The sequence below is a fragment of the Pelobates fuscus genome, chromosome 3 (genome assembly GCF_036172605.1).
Source record: "Pelobates fuscus isolate aPelFus1 chromosome 3, aPelFus1.pri, whole genome shotgun sequence".
In the NCBI taxonomy this organism is placed as follows: Eukaryota; Metazoa; Chordata; class Amphibia; order Anura; family Pelobatidae; genus Pelobates; species Pelobates fuscus.
This window is the reverse complement of record NC_086319.1, coordinates 65,685,120-65,705,439: the sequence shown is the minus strand read 5'-3', so window position 1 is coordinate 65,705,439 and position 20,320 is coordinate 65,685,120. Positions and strand designations below refer to the sequence as shown.

General features: G+C 39.8%; 1 protein-coding gene across 7 annotated transcripts in view; it reads right to left on the bottom strand.

Moving 5' to 3' along the window:
* Positions 1 to 20,320, bottom strand: part of PPFIA2 (PTPRF interacting protein alpha 2) — a 369,600-nt gene that overhangs the window by 323,439 nt on the left and 25,841 nt on the right. For all 7 annotated transcript variants that reach the window (XM_063447134.1, XM_063447135.1, XM_063447137.1 and 4 more), the window contains exon 2: positions 11,833 to 12,083. In XM_063447134.1, the coding sequence (XP_063303204.1) occupies positions 11,833 to 12,081 (249 nt within the window). In that variant the 5' untranslated portion in view covers positions 12,082 to 12,083. The remainder of the gene's footprint in view (positions 1 to 11,832; positions 12,084 to 20,320) is intronic.

Here is a 20,320-nt window from a genome sequence, read left to right as displayed (position 1 = left end):
AAGTGCAGTTTGTTTGTAAAAAATGCAAAAAACGTCACTTTTACTTAAAATATCATCGTTGTAATACAATTTACCAGTTTGAAACACTAATATTTGAGTTCAGCGAAGTCTCCCGAGTAAAACAGTACCCCCTATGTACAGGTTTTATGGTGTCGTGGAGTATTACAGGGTCAAATATAGTGCTTGCAAATTAAATTCTCTGCACTTTCTCCCTGTGTTGTCAGGCATGTCAATCAAATTTTAATTAATCAAATCACATAATTATGTTAAAAGATTATTTAAATATACATGTCGAATTTTAATATATATACATATATATGTATTTAAATTCTACGTGTATACTAATGTAATCTTTTATGTAATTATATGTATTTATCTATATATATATATATTTGCGGTTATTTGTATTTTATATATAGATAGATATATATAGAATGTCATTCTAAGTGTATTTTGTTACCAATATATATATATTAATAACAAAATACAGTTAGAATGAAATTACATATGAATATATAATTTATATTAAATTTTGTTTCAATATTTTATTTATTTATTTTATTATTTTATTTATTTATTATTTTAATTATACGTATATATATATAATATATATATGTACATCTATTATATATATAATATATATACATATTATATATATGTAACATCATTCTAAGTGTATTTTAATGCTAATATATATACTTATATTAGTATTAAAATACACTTTGTATGACGTTACATATATATAATATGTATATATATTATATATATAATATATATACATATTATATATATATAAAAATATTTTCAATTTATTTTTTAACATGTTTAATTTCTTTTTTTATACTTTCTTACCAGCAGGGGGACTGTCTGATATTTTAGACAGTCCCCCTGCAGGCAGATCCACAGCCAGCTATAGAGGGCCATGTGATCGCTCTTTGAGAGCGATCACATGGCCCCCGGGGGCCTCATTTGCCGTGGGAGGGCTGCCTGGGCTGTCAGGCAGCCCCCCAGAAGAGGATCGCGGCGGAGGTAAGTATAACTTACCTCCTGGGGCTCAAAGCCGTTACGGCGTTCCATGCCGCCGCAACGGCTTTAAAGCCCATTATAATGGGGACGGCATGGAACGCCGTAACGGCGTTAACGGGTTAAAAAATGCATACTTCAGAGATGTATTCAGGGCCGGCGCGTCCATAAGGCGGCACAGGCGCCCTCCTGCCAGGCCACCTTCTGCACCCCCGGCACGGCAGTGCTGTGATCAGACGCGGCGAGGGAGCTCTAATCTCACCGCTCTGCTCCCTCGCGCGCTGTCTGCTGATGCCGCGGGAGCCGGAATATGATGTCATATTCCAGCTCCCGCGGCATCAGCAGACAGTGCACGAGGGAGCAGAGCAGAGAGATTAGAGCTCCCTCACCGCGTCTGATCACAGCACTGCCGCACGCCGCCCAGCAGCCCCACTGGACCCCAGGGAATGATTCCTCATCCACACCAGCTCTCCAGGTAGGGAGGCTGGGTGGAAAATGTTTATTTATAAAATAATTAGTGAGTGTATGTGTGTCAGTGAGTGTGTGTGTGAGTGTCTGTGTGTCTGTGACTGACTGTGTGTGAGTGTATGTGTGTCTGTGTGTGAGTGTATGTGTGTCTGTGTGTGACTGTCTGTGTGTCTGTGAGTGTGTGTGTGTGTGTGTGAGTGTGTGAGTGTGTGTGTCTGTGAGTGATTATATGAGTGTGTTTTTGTGAGTGATTGTATGAGTGTTGCGTGTGAGTGTATGAGTGTGTCTGTCAGTGTGTGTTTGTGAGTGTCTGTCAAATCAGTGAGAGTATCTTTGTCATTGAGTCTGTGTGTGACTATCAGTGTGTCTGTCAATGAGTGTCAATCAGTGACTGTGTGTGTGTGTCAATGAATGAGTGTGTGTCAGATCAGTGAGTCTGTGTGTTTGTCATTGAGTGTGTGTGACTGTCAGTGTGTATACACCACTGAGTGTAGCGTGGCGGAGCGCAGTACAGGAGCTTCTGTTTCCTGTACCCGGCCAGACTGACCGGAGGTGCTCACTGAGAGAGCACTCCCTGTCAGTCCGGCCAGGTACAGAAAATTGAAGCTCCTGTAGGGGATATCCTCCACTCGGCAACGCTAGGTAGGAGGCACACCAGGAAGGGGAGTGCGACCACTAAGGGGTTGGGGGGTGCACCAAGGGACAGGGAGGGGAGAGAAACACCAAGGGACAGGCAAAAGAGGGGAGAGGTTAGAAGAACACTAAGGGACAGGTAAGGGAGGGGACCAATAATGGACGGGAAAATTGAAGCTCCTGTAGGGGATATCCTCCACTCGGCAACGCTAGGTAGGAGGCACACCAGGAAGGGGAGTGCGACCACTAAGGGGTTGGGGGGTGCACCAAGGGACAGGGAGGGGAGAGAAACACCAAGGGACAGGCAAAAGAGGGGAGAGGTTAGAAGAACACTAAGGGACAGGGAAGGGAGGGGACCAATAATGGACGGGGAAAGGGGCTGGTTAAGAGGCACGTAGGTGAAGATGTTATTTTGGGGGGGGGAGCGGGGCGGAAAAATTTGCTCCTGACAAATACAGCACTTCACTAAGCAAATGTGTTTATATGTGTAGAGTGTCCCTTCAATGAAAATAAACTGTTGAGAGTTACCTTACCAGCCTGACTTATTTCTACTGAGCTTATGTCTTTAACAGGGTTCTTTACAAATATAAGACTTGTGGGGAATTCAAAGAAAATCTAAAGTGAATTTCAAATTTAAGGCCAAAGTAGAAGAAAGGGAGCAAAACTGAGTTGGAAAATGTTTCCAGTGTAGATATTTTGGCCTTGCAATTCATTTTGAATTCATCACATTTTTAAATAACTCTGTAAATGTTAACATTTGCATACACCTGCACTATGACTTTTCAAAATCTCGAAGAAAGAAATTACACAATTTTACCACTCTACTGTAAAAACAATATCACATAATTTATTTGTCAAGGAAATCTATCTGACTTTCAAGGTGGCAATGGATGTAAGACATATCATTACAGACCAAGAAAACTAAGTCAAAATTAAAGTCTACAAGAAAGTGAATTGGAATCTATTGCCTTTCTCCCCAGAAAAAATAATCAATATTCCTTTTATTTTTTTCAGAATGTCAACTGAATCTCTCCTAGAAATGTTCAAATTAAACAGAGCTAGCAGCAGTGAAATCATAAAAAGAAAAGGCTAAATGTGCTCTGCAAACTCTGGTAAAATTACATCTGTAAACCATTTTTTATTAGTTTTTATTTTATTGGTTTAATATCATTTTTTTTACTCAACATGGGGTCATTGACATCTTTTTTACTTGGCAATCTAATATATTAAGATATAAAAAGGAACCCTTAAATGAAATTCAACATGGAGATTCTACATAGTTCTGGTCAGGGCCGGATTAAGAGCCCAGTGGGCCTGGTGCTGACAATTATGATGGGGCCTAATTACAGAATCTTATCGACGAAAAAGATTAAAACAGTCATACCTCCCAAGCGTCATGTATCTGATGGAGTTGGTGTTGGAGGGAAACTCAAAGGATGCAGCTATAAGAAAACACATACTCTATGCTAATCTCTTTATCTAATTTATGCTTTCATCTTTTAAGTAAATCCATACCAACAGCAGTGTCCAGTGAAGCAGGAAGCCAATGGGCGGGGTAAAAGAGTAGGCAACTGATGCAAATCACATGACCAGAACTGCCAGAAGGGGCGAACATGCCCAAAAAGGGGGTATGTCTGTCCAAAAAATTAGAAGGCCAGCCTGGCATCAGTGTCCCTATGCATCACAGTGTCAGTGTCCCCATGTCACCCAGTCCCCTAGTCTCCCAGTGTTTGTGTCCCCATTTCTCCCAGTGTCCCCATGTCTCAGTGTGTCCCGTGTCACTAGGATACATGGGGACACAGAGACACGGGGACACTTAGAGACATGGGGACACTGGGAGACATGGGGGCACTTGTGGATACAGACATGGGGTCACTGAGAGATATGGAGACATGGGGACACAGACATTTGGGGACACTGGGAGAAATGGGGTCACAGACACTAGGGACACAGAGATATGGGGACACAGACACTGGGAGACATGAGGACACTGAGACACTAGGGGCACTGGCTGGGAGACATAGGGACACTGGGAGACATGAGGACACAGACACTGGCTGGGATACATGTGGACACAGACATATGGGGACACTGGGAGCCATGGGGATACTGGCTGGGAGGCATGGAGATACTGGGAGACATGGGGGCACTTGTGGATACAGACATGGGGACACAGACATTTGGGGACACTGGGAGAAATGGGGTCACAGACACTAGGGACACAGAGATATGGGGGCACAGACACTGGGAGACATGAGGACACTGAGACACTAGGGACACTGGCTGGGAGACATAGGGACACTGGGAGACATGGGGACACAGACACTGGCTGGGAGACATGTGGACATAGACATATGGGGACACTGGGAGCCATGGGGATACTGGCTGGGAGGCATGGAGATACTGGGAGCCATGGGGACACTGAGACACTAGGGACACTGGCTGGGAGGCATGGGGACACTGGGAGACATGTGTCCCAATGTGTCTACCTATGTCTCACATCGTCCCCATGTGTCTATGTCCCCATGTCTCACAGTGTCCCCTAGTGTCTCAGTGTCCCCATGTCTCCCTCATGCCTTTCCCCTCATTCCTCACTTCCTTGAGTTGTAGTCTGTCTCTGCAGGCTGGCAGCTGCTGTTTGAACTGTCTGACTGTGCTGTGTAGCTGATCCCCTGTGTATCAGTGAGTAGAGAGAGGCATGGAGGGATATGCTGTAACTTCCTATCCCTGCCTCTCTCCATACACAGTGACACCTACTGGCCGTTGCTGGTATTGCAGAGTAATCTCAGTTTATACTGATAAACATATTTGCATTTGTATTGCCGGTAATACTGCAATAACAGCACGGCCAGGCAGCCTCAAATACAGGCTGTGCCTTAAAATACCAGTCAGGAGGAAAACCTAAGAGTAGTGTGTATAATGGGCCTATTCCATGGGCCTGGGCCTAGAGCTGCAGCTCCATCAGCCCCTATGTTAATCCGGCCCTGGTTCTGGTGTTGGAACCTAGACGTGCAGGCTATAACACAATTGTGGCGAACAGAACCTCGCCACTGGCTTCTGGAGGAGCTTGATTGCCAGCCTCCTACCTAAAGACCATGGGCTCTTTAAAAACTTATGTGAACAGACTTGGTTCATGGGGTTTTATACTTGGTTCGCAAACCGAACAGGCGACCATGGACCACCCGGGAGCTTGTTAAACCCTATTAACACTTGGTAAAGTTTTTAACCGCAGTGCTCTAATTGTTCGTCTGGGTGGCAGCCATTTGTATGGCCCAAACACATGGGGGTGGCCATCTTGTTCCTGCGAATGCAGGCAGCGGGGTTTGGTCCTCGAGTTCAGGGAACTGTTTTCAGACACTGAAACTCCCGAGCACCGCAGGACTTTCATAATCACCTGCGTTCGGTTATGTACACCATGGAAGGGCACTGTTTGGTGGAATCGTTCGTTTGGATGAGGGGAACAAGCTCCAGGGTAAAACTATTGACTATATTCGGTAGTTTGTTTGGTTTTAAAACTACCGACTAGACCGACCGCAAGCCCTGATTCTCTGGGACTGTTTTGGGCAGGAGCCTCGTGTGCGGTCAGTCAAATTAGGACTTCCATGGAAATCCGGAACCCCTGAACCAATCTGGGTGATTTTTGGATATGTTGGTCCCCTAGATGGGGGCTATCAGGGGATGTGTGGTTTCCATGTGCTTTCGGGGTACTTTCGGGATGTTGTTAAAATGTATGTTTTCTGTGCCTGGAGATAATTGAGTTTAGTACAGTTCCTGACTCAATTATCTCTCAGGCACAGGGGAGGGATTACCCTGTTTTGTGTGGGAGTGTCCTGGGCATATTTGCTGTAACTAGTATCCTCTCAGGTCCAGTGGGGAATGCCCCTGGAATATGTGACGATAAACCCCTTGCATCCCCATTCACATAAAAGGCAGTGCGTGGCTTCCATTAAACCAGTTCTCCTTCACCCTCAACATAAAGCCTCGTCTCATGCTTGGAGGGAACAGCTATATTCACTCTGTGGATTGCTATACTCATAATACTCCCTTGGATTATAATAGCTTGTTCTTTTAAGAGCATACTGCTTTTACTTTCTGGATTAGGAGAGGACCCACTGGAAGCTGGATCCTGGTCTTGGGTCCAGGGTGAGTGGAGGACAGCTGTAACGCTGGCTACAGGGACTACAGTGGTTATGGTGTAAGGTGGAGTGCTTGGAAGTACTCAGAGTTACTAGGAAGCAGCGATTGGCAGAGGCACCCAGTCGGGGTGGCACGCGGTCCGTCAAAACAATAAATGGAATTATATTAAATTGGTTTATGTTTGTAATATTTTAGGTGACACGGCCAAAACATTAAATCTGGGGTATCAGATATTCAGATAATGGAATACCTTCAAATATAAAAAAGTATTTGTTCATATGCTAAGGTCCGAAACCTCCACCTCTTGGCACAACCCAATCCCAAAGATGGAAATCTACAGTACAATCCAAAACACCTTTAGCTTAAATGTATGAAATTCTAATTTTCATTGAAAGATGCAAGGCTCACTTCACAAATAAATAAAAAGGATAATTTAAACTCAAGATGTTTACAGTTCATAAATTTTATTGCCATTTACAATGGTTTTCATTTTTTTATTTAACATTTTTTATTTAAAAATTTAAAATACTAACAAATGTTGAAAAATTGTAATACCTCAATTAGCTGTGCCAGAAAAGGCAGGCCACTTCCATATTGATATCTAGACTTTCAGAATGCCTTATTCAATGAGAAGACGTCTACACGTGCATGCCAACTTATAGCCATCACCCTCATACTTGCAGTCAGATCTTCCTCATATAAAATGATCATCTAAAAGACCATCATTTGGCCATCCATGCAGCATACCAGTGGCCTTGACATTCACTTACAAATGTACAAACATTCTTCAATGGTTCGTAGAGTAAAATAACATGTTCATGATATTCCCTGCATCTAGGACACGTGAATTTATCTGATAGTCTCATGAAAAATGCCATGCCAATTATATTGCATGATACAATATGCATTTTTTCTAAAGAAAAAAAGTTTTATTAATACTATTTACTAATATGCATATTATTTTCAATCATACTTGTAATGTAAGATATAAATACACTTAGCCATCACCCTCATACTTGCAGTCAGATCTTCCTCATATAAAATGATCATCTAAAAGACCATCATTTGGCCATCCATGCAGCATACCAGTGGCCTTGACATTCACTTACAAATGTACAAACATTCTTCAATGGTTCGTAGAGTAAAATAACATGTTCATGATATTCCCTGCATCTAGGACACGTGAATTTATCTGATAGTCTCATGAAAAATGCCATGCCAATTATATTGCATGATACAATATGCATTTTTTCTAAAGAAAAAAAGTTTTATTAATACTATTTACTAATATGCATATTATTTTCAATCATACTTGTAATGTAAGATATAAATACACTTATAATTTAGATTTTCCAACCGAGCATATAGCTTATAATGACATGAATGACTCAATTAAACTACAGCACCGTGACATGAACACTGTGCATACACGTTTTATAATTAGAGGTCAAATGAACCCGTGAGAAGTGTGTGTAATGCAGTGAACCAGACCAATAAGCAAGTGTCTAACTGCATTTCAAAGTGAATAGCAGAGAAAAGACGATTATTATATTTCTTTGCAAACGTTTAAATCCTATCATTATATAGGTATATTATTAATCACTAAAAATGGGACTGGACAAAGTTTGAATACCAAGTTCAAATTCAGCCTGAATACCCCAGGCTGTACTATATTTGCCATGAGTGCACTAAAACTAGTTTAGTGAATAAACCACTGAATAATCTAAAATATATTTGGCTATTAACCCCAATGATATTTTCAAATGAATTATCTAAATATATTCTGAATTATCCATATTTTGTTTAACTTTAAACTAAGGAGACCTCTTGTTTGGTCGGTGTACTCTTAGGCTTGTTCACTAAACTCCACATTATAGCATACTGAAATCCGAAAGTCAAAAAGGCTAAAATGGGCCAGCTGTGATTATAGCTCAGTTGGAGGATTTTTCCAGATCAGGAATTGTGCAATTTTCTATTTATTATCTAGAACTGGACGTTTAGCATATAATGCAATCTTTGCTTTAGTATTGATCATTGGAGTATTATTATATCATTAATTCTATGACTACTTCCTCAGGTATCCAAAAATTGAATGATTACTATCTCATTGGACAATGTGCAATGCTCACAATCACAATAGATCTCCCAGAATACGTGTGAAAATTTCACCATGTAAAGCAAAGTCAGAATTAGCTGTGGTCAGAATTCCAGAAGAGCAACAACATAAAGGGACAAGCCAGGAGTCCAGACATATGAGTACTTAAAAACGAGTCAAAGCCAAAAAAAAAAGATACCTGTAAACTCAATAGTACATGCACTCTCAAGTAACAAAGACCAAAATGGGTCATGGAAACTAGTGAGGAAACTAGAGTACTACTGATGGGCCTGTGTCAAATTTGATGCCAGTACGTGCATGTCTTGTCACCAGGACTATGAGAACATGTGAAACTGTACCATCCGGTATCAGGATTTATCCAGGAATGACAACGCGGTTCGAGTTTTGTCAACGCACACAGGTATCAAGACAGAAAAGACAGTGTTATCTCTCTGGGGTCCTAAAACACGCTGAAGACACTGTATTAAAAATAGAATTTCAAAATTGATGCTAAAATTGCCAACCTAGAAAAGAAAGAAAGACTGGAGTGCTGAATTCCCAACCGGGTGGGAACAAGAGTGTGACTGCAGAACTCGAAGGGGGTAACCCTTGTGTATGTACACAGACTGAACAAATAAATGAACCGTGATCCCAAGCTAGAATGGCTAAGGGAGCACAGAAAAATGGTTCTGCAGATATAGTTCTGCTTAAAGTAACAAACTTAAAATAACTTTACTTTAATGCGGGCATCATAAAAAATATGATCCCAAAAAAAAGGAGAAAAGAAAGCTTAATGCACCATCACCACTAAGGATAAAACAAGGTGGGGGGGATACAAAAGTCTACTGTATCGAGACTATACTAGGTGTGACCTGAAACGAACAGACCTGCTAATGGAAAGGCAGGAATATAGCTACATAGAAAGACTGGGAGTACAGATAATGTAAGGTACCAGATGGTAAGGAGAAACCTATATAGCAATATCCAGGATAACAAAATGAAAGAGAGCCAAACGGGAGAACAAAGTATCCCTGTTACTCTGTTACATCAACAAGTTGCAAATAATGCATAGATACTGTCTGAATAGATCCTGCTGTTGTGCAGAGCTTGAAAACGATTGTATCTTTTGTGAGATATTGCTGTGGAGAAAAAAGATTCTACTCTGAAGGTAAACTCCTATCTGGAGCTTGCATCTATATACACAAACTGCTTTCTAATGCTGGCTTCGGTTAGACTCCTATTGCTCCCATCCACTCAAACCTAGTGTCACATCAAACGTGCTGATCTAAAAACAAAGCAAGAAAAGGACCTAACGTACGTTTCGCCGCTGCGTTGACAAAGGCGCTTGTGGCAGCGCCGAAACGTACGTTAGGTCCTTTTCTTGCTTCGTTTTCAGAACGTTTGATGTGACACTAGGTTTGGGTGGATGGGAGCAATAGGAGTCTAACCGAAGCCAGCATTAGAAAGCAGTTTGTGTATATAGATGCAAGCTCCAGATAGGAGTTTACCTTCAGAGTAGAATCTTTTTTCTCCACAGCAATATCTCACAAAAGATACAATCGTTTTCAAGCTCTGCACAACAGCAGGATCTATTCAGACAGTATCTATGCATTATTTGCAACTTGTTGATGTAACAGAGTAACAGGGATACTTTGTTCTCCCGTTTGGCTCTCTTTCATTTTGTTATCCTGGATATTGCTATATAGGTTTCTCCTTACCATCTGGTACCTTACATTATCTGTACTCCCAGTCTTTCTATGTAGCTATATTCCTGCCTTTCCATTAGCAGGTCTGTTCGTTTCAGGTCACACCTAGTATAGTCTCGATACAGTAGACTTTTGTATCCCCCCCACCTTGTTTTATCCTTAGTGGTGATGGTGCATTAAGCTTTCTTTTCTCCTTTTTTTGGGGATCATATTTTTTATGATGCCCGCATTAAAGTAAAGTTATTTTAAGTTTGTTACTTTAAGCAGAACTATATCTGCAGAACCATTTTTTCTGTGCTCCCTTAGCCATTCTAGCTTGGGATCACGGTTCATTTATTTGTTAAAATTGCCAACCTCTATCTCTTGCTTGGAGATATTTTAAACAATTTGACAACATTTTATCATTTGCTTTTTAGTTAGCTCAAGTACTTTGTTTAGTAACTGAACACTTGAGAAGATTGCAATGTGTAGGTTATTACAGCTCATATACAGCAGAATATGGCACTTTATTTTTTGGCTAACAATCATGATGATCATGATATTTCTTCTAATCATAGTGTACACAAAGGCAAAGGTTTTGTCTGACTCACAACTAGAGAATATTTAAACCTTGCAACATTTCATCTTGATTGTGTCTTATAGGCATCATGACAATGTATCCTATCTTTAAAACAACAGAAGGCATACACTAAGTTTTGATAAACTGTGCAAGTGTAAATTGATGAAACAGATGTAAATCATTAAAGTGAGAGTGTTTGAAAACTCCCACTTTTGTAAACGAGAAGAACCAAAAGTATGTAGATATCTGGAAAAATCCTTTAGAACGTTTCTCCGTCGATGTAAATAATGTCCTTAAACATGAGTGAGATGACATAATTTGAGATTTAATCATCATCCTTCTACAGTTAACATCAATTTATCCGGCAACAGCGCAGAGTCAAGAAGAAAAAGAGTGAAACTTGATCATTCTTTTTAGAACGAGGTCCAGTTTAAATCACGCTTTTCAATTAAAATTTTATATTTTTAGACACGTTTTTCAAGTAATTTAATAATTTAGGATACATTTTTAACATGATTCAATTTTTGAAATGTATTTTAATATTTTGATATATTGATATATTTTTGCATATGATTTTTTTTAATTTTAATATTTTGAGCCAATCATTGTAAAAAAATGTATCCACAAATACGTGACAAGTATGTGAGAAAAATAGAATTTTTGCTTTTATACTAACATATCAGACCCAAAGTGGCTTTCCTTTTTGCTAAACCTTTAAAATATTGTATTAGGCTGAATAAATGTTTAATGTCTTGGAAAAACAACAACATTTCAGACCCTGTATGAAATTATGAAATACTGCAAGATAAAGGTCACTGTGTACTGTCTTAAGCTTTTCATTTACAAAATGCTTTTATAAAGGATACATTTCTTTTTTTTTATATATATATTTTACATTTCTACTTTTGTCTGCAAAGCAATCTATACACAAAATTGCTTTGCTTTTTATATGGTAGTGATGCATCCCTTGCTTCAAATAAATATTATGCTAATATTTTTTCAATCAAAAAGTGCTTGGTAGTAATGGTGTTAAATATATATATATATATATATATATATATATATATATATATATATATATATTTAACACCTTCACTAACAAAAAACAATATGAACATTGAGATATCATGGGAAATGTAGTCGAATAACATCTCGACTACTAAATAAGGTTAGCCATCATTGTTCACGAGTGTTTTAAACCATTTACCAACCTGGGGCAGGGCAGAATTTAGCTGTCGCTGGAGAGAGTCCCTGTCATAGATGACATCCTGAAGTCGCTGCTGGGCAAGTCCAAGGCTCTCCTGTGTTTCCCTCAGGGTGTCCAGCAGGCGATCTCTCTCATCCAGCATATTCACCATCAGCTGCTCAAAATGCGAATCCGAGTCCGACCCACTGCTCTGGGACCCCCTTTGACTCATAGGGGTGTCCTCGTTTATCGTTGGCATTACTTCACACATCATTTCTGGAAAAAGTGAAATAGTATGTTAAGGTAAATATTACCACTCTCTCTGTATCTCTCATGTATCACCAAACTTCACAATTCATTAATTATTTAGTCACTAAAAGACTAATGCTACTATCATAGTGGCTGATTCATGTGTCTCTGTCTTCGGTCTATCTTTTAACACCTTAAATACAGCATATACCTTTTTAAATTTTGGTGATATTATCATATAACAAATTGAAGAAGTATAGTTAAGAAGGACTACATCCAGAAGAAGGCATTCAACATCATCAGGCAGCTTGGACATACCTTTTTTCCTGTACATGGTAATGCTATCAGCTCAACTATGGAAAATTCAGTTTTTGATTGGCTATCTACTATGTGTCTATCTATTATGGAAAACATTGTGATACAACTTGAAAAAGGATTTCAAGAAACTGGTTGTAACTTGTAGTTGTAACTACAGTTAGATTTATTGTAACTTATTCTCATAATAAATTCAGGACATGACATATTACATTATTATGTCAGGTCTCTCTCTCTTTTTTCTTCCTCTCTCTCTCTCTCTATATATATATATACAAAGATATATAGTTGCAGAGATCAAGAGAAAGTAAAGTGATGTGTATGTAGCACATAGGTTGCTGTACAACATATAACTAGGAGAGTGGGATAAACGTAGCCCCAGGCAGGTGAATCAAAGCAGTGTACTTAATTTGTGATATTATATGTATTCGGGTTCCTAGGGTGGAATATTTGGAAGAGCCGAGTGGGCCGATACTCCATCACACTTACAGAGTGTTTGAGAATAATCTAGACAGGTTGTTTGGTTATTTTCACCATGACAATAAAAGGGTTTATCCAACCCTTTTAAAAAAAATATTTAAATAATGCCTTATTAGTATTATTCTTCAGGGTCCCCCCTTCCTGAAAAGAAAGATTTACCTTTCTGACATATTCTATTTCAACATGTTTGTTATAAAAAAAAAATGTTTTGCAAATATATGCGCCAAGATATTACCTCTGTTAATAAGCCGTTGTGGCACTTCAAACATGTATGTAAATCGCTTGCACAGAAAAAAAAAGAATAAAAAAAAAAAAAAAGAAAGTTTTACTTACCTCAACCAGCGCTGGGTGAAGCAACAGGCACTGCTCAACATGCCCTGTCTGATGTCATAGAAACTGTGCAGCGGTCCAATCAAAGGCTTCTCACAGAGAAGCATTTCATCGGTCCATTTAACCAACTCAGAGCACATGCGTGCACTCTGAGCCGGCATGGTAAACGGGAGGGTAGAAAAGAATAATGAGGGAGAGCGAGGGAAAAAAATCTTTTAGATGTGATAAGGAGGTGGGAGGGCTTTAATTAAGAAGGGTGGGAGGTATTCAAAAAAGGAGTGTGACAACGTTTGCTTTATCCCAGAGGGCTGTGCAACTATAAGATCCCAGACAAACACATACCAGCAGGATTAGTTTGTCACTATGTAATTCTCTCATTATGCATTTATTTATGAAAGCCATATAAAACTAAGCTTTACTAATACTTTTCATGAGACCCCCTGTAAAATCACATCCAATGAGCATAACATAAGTGGTGCGCTAAATAAATGGCAATGAGAATTGCTGACACACAATGCTTTGCTGAATAACAAAATAGAAGAAAGGTCCAGGCACTCCAAGGTACAAACCAGGCAATTTTTATTGAACCCAGCTTGACAAAGACCGTGTAGGTCGAAATGTTGTGATGGAGTGGGTTCTATAAAAATTGCCTGGTTTGTACCTTGGAGTGCCTGGACCTTTCTTCTATTTTGTTATTTGGCATTTGGTCTCTGGTACTGAGACTGTCCGAGTTGCACCCAGCTACATCCTATTTCAAGAGACAGAGTGCAGTTCCACACCCTACCATAACTACACAATGCTTTGCTTATTGACATTAAAAAAGCACTACTTTTTGTGCTGTGTGTGGGATACTATGGTATTCCTCCTGAATACTGCAATCCATTTCCTATTTGAAACAGTAATGGGTCATAACAGAGCAGAATTGCTGTGATTTTAAAACACCTTATACTAACATTCAAAGTTGCTGGTGAAAGCCTCTGTGATGAGACTTCTAGTGACGCACTTTACATGCTTCAATTGCAGTGCAGCGACTTTGGCATGTACGGTTAGATTTGGAGGTCTCCGATGACTACAAGCCCGCAGGGACCTCCAGAAATGTATTTCTTACTTCTTACTTGTAAGACATCCAGAAATTGCTCTGTCTTACCGATCAGGGTGAGACCAGCTTTTAAAAGGCACTTTTGGTCAAGGACATACACTGTCTGTGATTAGTTACTAAGTGCGCTGTACACTCTACATCCATTGTCACTATAGGATAATCAATTAACTTATACAACAAAGGTACTCTTATGTTTCAACATTAAACTGACATTTTAGCACCAAAACAACACCCTTTTGCCTGACAATGTGTAATATTGTCTGTAAAACATTTTGATGAAAACATACCGTGATAGCCACTTGTCTCTTCCTCCTTCAGAATCTTTGTTTTTCAAATGTCTTTGCATGCAGCGTCATGAAGCACAGCATGATGGCACTGCATATGGCTATCACTTCTCATAGGGAAGCTGTCAGGATCCTATCCTGACAAACAAGACTTTTTGTTCTGTTTATTCTGTTCCTTTAACAACCAAGTTCCTGCACTGATTTTATTTGCCACCAGTGGCCTCCATAACCACTAGCACAGAGATTTCCATCTCATCCTCACCTGCCTGGACTAATTCAGATCCTATAAAAGGTTACACCCAGCTCACCTCATGGCCTTGCCATTGAAGTTAATGATTGCCTGAAAGACTTCATATCCTGGCTCCTGCGTTATAGCCTGTGGACTTACCTTATTGGCTTCAAAACCTGCTTTACTCACCAACCTGCTCCAGACTTGCCTGAACAACTCTACGTTCCTGCTTTATCTACAAACCTGCACCTTACCAGCCTGAACAACCCTTTATTCTTGCTTGACATCCAACTTGCTTAAATCTATACTGGACTTTAATTTATTATTACTTTGTGGCTACCTGCGTTACTTCTACATTGGCTTTACAAACATTCCAGATTATACTGGCATCGATCATAAAAGACCTGCTACTACAGTACAACCTCTAATCCAAAGAGACTGAACAACTACAAACCTATATAACGTAATATTTATATTTCTGTCTAGTTCTGCTTAGTTGTTTGTTTTTCCTGTAACTTATTATCTCATTAATAGGTTTTCATTCTCTTGTTTTATCTTTCTCTTTTATAGGTTTCCCTGTTTCTTTATATCCTGTTTTCTGTTTTCCTTCAAGATTGTACCTATAATTTCTCTTACAGGCTTATCTTCAACCTCATACCTATAACTTCATTTATAGGTTTACCTTATTTCCACTTTGGGCTTATTGTCTAAACCCTTTATTTCATTGCCTACTTACTTCCCTGTAATTTCAGATGTTCTGTTTACTATCTCTCTTTCCTATAACTTCAATTATAGGATATCCTGTTAATAATATAAAGTCTAAGATCTCAAAGACCCTGAAGTTAACTCCAGTTTCAGTCTCATCCCTGACCTGCACAAGATCATCAAGATCACGAGAGAAGCATTCTATTGGCATAGTGTAGCGATTGTCACTCATGCGCCAAGTGTTCTCAGTCCTATGAGAATATGTGACTGGACAGAGATGAGGAGGACAAGGCTGTCGTGGTGCTGGATTAGAGGCAAATTTAAATACTTTTCAAATGTATGTTTATGTTTTTTATTTGCAAAGATTGCCTATAGTCTACATGGATAAAGTCACACATTTAAATTAAAACTAATATATTTATTTTTGAGGTCAGTGTTTTATTTTATGAATTATGGAATAAAATGTCCCATGTTTAATCTTGTAAACCATATATCTCACCTATCGCTAAAAATATGGAATGTCTGTTATTTTATCAACTTGTCTGAAGTTTTCCACAATTCCTTCATATACTGATCATGATTCAAAGCAAAATTAACCATATTGCCATAGATGGCCACCAAGGGGTTAGGTTGGGACCCTGGAACCATGAATTTGCTTGAGCCCATTCACTACCCCTATGTGAAAATTAAGTATGGACAAGCTGGTAACCTTCCTAGGGCCCTGTAGGACCTTAATCCTTCTCTGCATAGTCCTTGAGTCCAGTTTCTACCAACTTTATGAATCTTTGATTGTCTTTCAGGTTTTTTTTTTTTTATGGAATTCATCACGTCCCGTTTATGTCTAAAAGTGACACACATGTTCAAACTGCTTCTTGATAACTTGTGCTTCTGCTCTCTACTCTTCTTCAGTAGATGAAAGGGAAACATTTTCTTGCTTTTCACTTGACAGTCGATGGTTCTTTCTCCTTATTGAAAGACATAGCCAGTACCACTTGTAAAATATGATTCATGGTGCCTTTAAAACCCATATATTCTATTGTATTCATGAGTTAATTTGACGATATCAAACGAGCTGAACTGCCACATAGACGAATTTCATAACACAAACAAAATGGGTTTTCTTTGGCCAAAATTATTTGTCCAGACTAAATCCAACAGTCTACTACTACCAAGCTCATAACTACTTCTGTTTATCTTGTGTGTCTTTGAGTACAACATTTTACAAGTTCTCTTACAAAAACAGCTTTTCTGCCTTAAATCATTACTCCAAGCACAATAACAGAACAAAGAGTCTCTGTATTTCTCTTGACTGGGTTGGAATTTTAGTGAAATTCCAACACAGTCATAATCAGTATTTCACTATCTTTATGAAATACAAATTTTTAATATGGGGTTGATGGTGCCACTTTAAGTGCTTAGTTCTATATAGCCGTACAGTGGTACTAAGTTGTAAGTAATTGAGTTATTGTTTTAGTTTGTCTGCATGCCATTTAGTTGTATGCTCCTTTGCGTTTTACCTTTGAATATTTGTTAAATTAGAGTGTTTATATTACATTAATATTTGCTACCACATACAGCGCTGGAGTTGGGGTCTCCATGAATTGAATTTGTTCCAGCACATCCCACATGTGCTCAATTGAATTGAAATCTGGGGAATTCGGAGATCGAGGCAACAATGTTGCTTAAACTATTTCTGAACAATTTTTGCAGTATGGCAGGGTGCATTATATTGCTGAAATCAGGGAACATCATTACCATTAGGGTGTGTACGTAGTCTGCAACAATCTCTAGGTAGGTGGTACATGTCAAAATAACATCCACAAGAATGGCAGGACCCAAGATTCCCCAGTAGAATAGTGCCCAAAACATAACACTCCTTCTGCCGGCCTGCCTTCTTCCCATAAGGCATCCTGCTGCCAACTCTTCCACAGTTGAACAATGCACACTCATTCGTGCATCCACCTGACCTAAAAGAAAACGTCATTCATCAGACCAGGCAACCTTCTTCCATTGCTCCATGGTCCAGTTCTGACACTCACATTCCCATTAAAAGGTGCTTTCGGCAGTGGACAGAGGTCATCATGGGCACTCTGACTGGTCTGTAGCTATGCAGCCCCATAAGCAGCAAACTGCAATACACTGTATATTTCTATCATGGCCAGCATTACATTTTCAGGAATTTGAGCAGTAGTTCTTCTGTATGGTTGGACCACTTAAGCTTCACATGTGCATCAATGAGCCATAGGCAGCTATGACCCTGACACCAGTTCACCAGTTGTCTTTCGCTGGACCACTTTTGGTAGGTACTAACCACTGCATACCGAGATTACTCCACAAGACTTGCAATTTTGGAGATGCTCTGACCCAACCCAGTTGTCTATCCGTCTCTATTTGGCCTTTGTCAAAGTTACTCAGACCTTTTTCGCTTGCCCATTTTTCCTGATTCCAACACATGAAATTCAAGAACTGACTGTTAACTTGCTGTATAATATATCCCATGACAGGTGCCATTGTAACAATATAATCAATGTTATTCACCTGTCAGTGGTTTTAATGTTGTGGCTGATCAGTGTAATTATGTGATTAAATGCTTAACTGATTTTTCTACCTGTATCTAAATAATTATGTCACTACCCATTTCTTGAAAAGTGCTAGCAATTATTCTACAACAAAATTTACCATAGATCCTGATGGCACATGTCTATTTAAAAATCCTGTTACCTGATCATTTGGAGTGGCCCAATACCTATATACAATTGCATTTAATGACCTGATACCCAGTTCAAATAAAATGTAGTTTGTCACAGGCTTGAGAAGTTATTTGTGAGCAGAAACCTTGCTCTGTGCATGCCATTGCACTACCTTTGTCATTGATGATGTCACAGTGATGTCATGCATGTTAGCCAGTCACTACTGTGTTGAAGCTGGTAAAACAAAAAGAGGGGGACATTAGCTCAGTCTTTTTATTTTAAATCATAAGAATTGTGAAAGCCAATCAGGGTTATCTATTAAAGTGACAATTGCTGGGAATTTAGTGGCTTAAAATTGAATTTCAAATATAAGGTCATAATTATCAAACTAAAAAATTTCTCCAAGTCAGTTAAGAATCTAGTTTGGCTACTCCTTTGTATCTCGTACATTCGCAAAGAGCTTGTTTAATTTCCAAAACAATAGGCACTTTTCTTTAACATCACCCAATAATGGGTGGCACACCAGTCTAGGTAGATGTAAGTAGGAATTCAGAATTGGTAGACAATAACTAGAAAGATATTGTGAAATCCCCAACAGAGGCATGGAACAAGTAGACTTATCCCACTCGAGCTGACTTGCCCTGGTGAGCCGACAATGACACTTTAACAGGTACAATGTTTTAAAGTAACTCAACATACCTGTATATAAAATACTAAGTTGATAAAATATGTTTTTTTTGTTTTGTTTTTTTTATTCTTTATTTTGTTGTGCATAGGTTTTCACACAAGCATGTGCTGCCATTTCAGTGGTAACAAGCTTATATATAAAACATGTTAAGAGAGGCAATTACATGGCATAGAGGTAAAAAGCACATTTTCCGATAAGGAATAACAGGAAAATTAAACAGTTAAGTTAGTCACAGTGGAGTTGGTCTAGCTGTGTGTGGTATTCGGTTAAGCAGTCTGTGTGATACGTTGCAGTCTACTGTGGGACTAGCTGGTTGTAGTGTGACTTGCATGCTGGGCAGGCGTGGTAGTTTAAAGGCCCTACAATGGCTTCTGTCAGCGGTATGTCTGGGTGGTCGTATGCTCTCAGGAGGGGCATCGTGGGTGTTTTTTAGGCTCCCATGCTTGTATCTATTCTGCTGTGAGTGTAGTAAGACGGATGCGTGGGCATTATGATAGATTCTGGTGTGGTAAGGCTTTGGGCAGTGCTGGGGTGACTTGCTCTGCCTCTGCATGGAGGTAGGAGGCACCTAACCGTGGGGATGGCGGGGTGGGCAGGAGATATATGATTTTGTGGACTATGTGTCATGTTGGGCGTCTTCTGTGGTATCTAGTCTTAGAGGTAGTATGGCTCAGGTAGTGTCAGTGGATTAGTCAAATCAAAAGGAAAAGAGATATCAACTTATAGTAAAAAGCATAATAAACAGGAAACAGTAGCGTAATATTGGAGGCTTTCTCCTTCGTTGGGATGAGGACGGTGTGGGATATCAGCCCGTCTTAATCAAATCTTGGGTTTTGCCAACCGGTTAGTATTCATGGGCCCTGTGCCCCCAGTCCACTCGTTCCCGGGGCATTAGGAGAGGCGGTCATGTGTTCCATGTGTTCTCCTTGGCGTTTCGGGGTCTGGTGCGGCAAACCGAGGGTTTTCAGATATTTGGAGGCTTCCTCAGGCGATGTGAGGACGTGTGTTGCCTACTTCCATGGAGCCCCCTGCTCCCCACCTGTAGGCTATACCTGCAGCGCGTAGCTGTGTTGCTGCTGGTCCGTTGATTTGCACGACAGTAGTGTGGCCCTAGATAAGTCCTGGTAGAAGGTTAGCTCTGTGTCTTTGAAGGGTAGTGGCGTTCGGTCTTTAAGCGCCGCCATGATATGGAGCTTGTCCTGAACTGTGACGCATCTTAAGATGACGTCTCGTACTGCCGGTGATTTCAGGTGAGTGTAGGTTAGGAGCCGGTAGATTCCGTCTATGGCAATTTTCTTTGCAGCTGCGTGGGGGAGTATGCTGGCCAGGAGGCGCCTTACGTAATGAGGCAGTTCTTCTGCTGTGATTGCATTTGGGATTCCCCTCATTTTGATGTGTGTTCGCCTTTGTCTGTCCTCTATGGTCGCCATTTTGAGTGCCATAA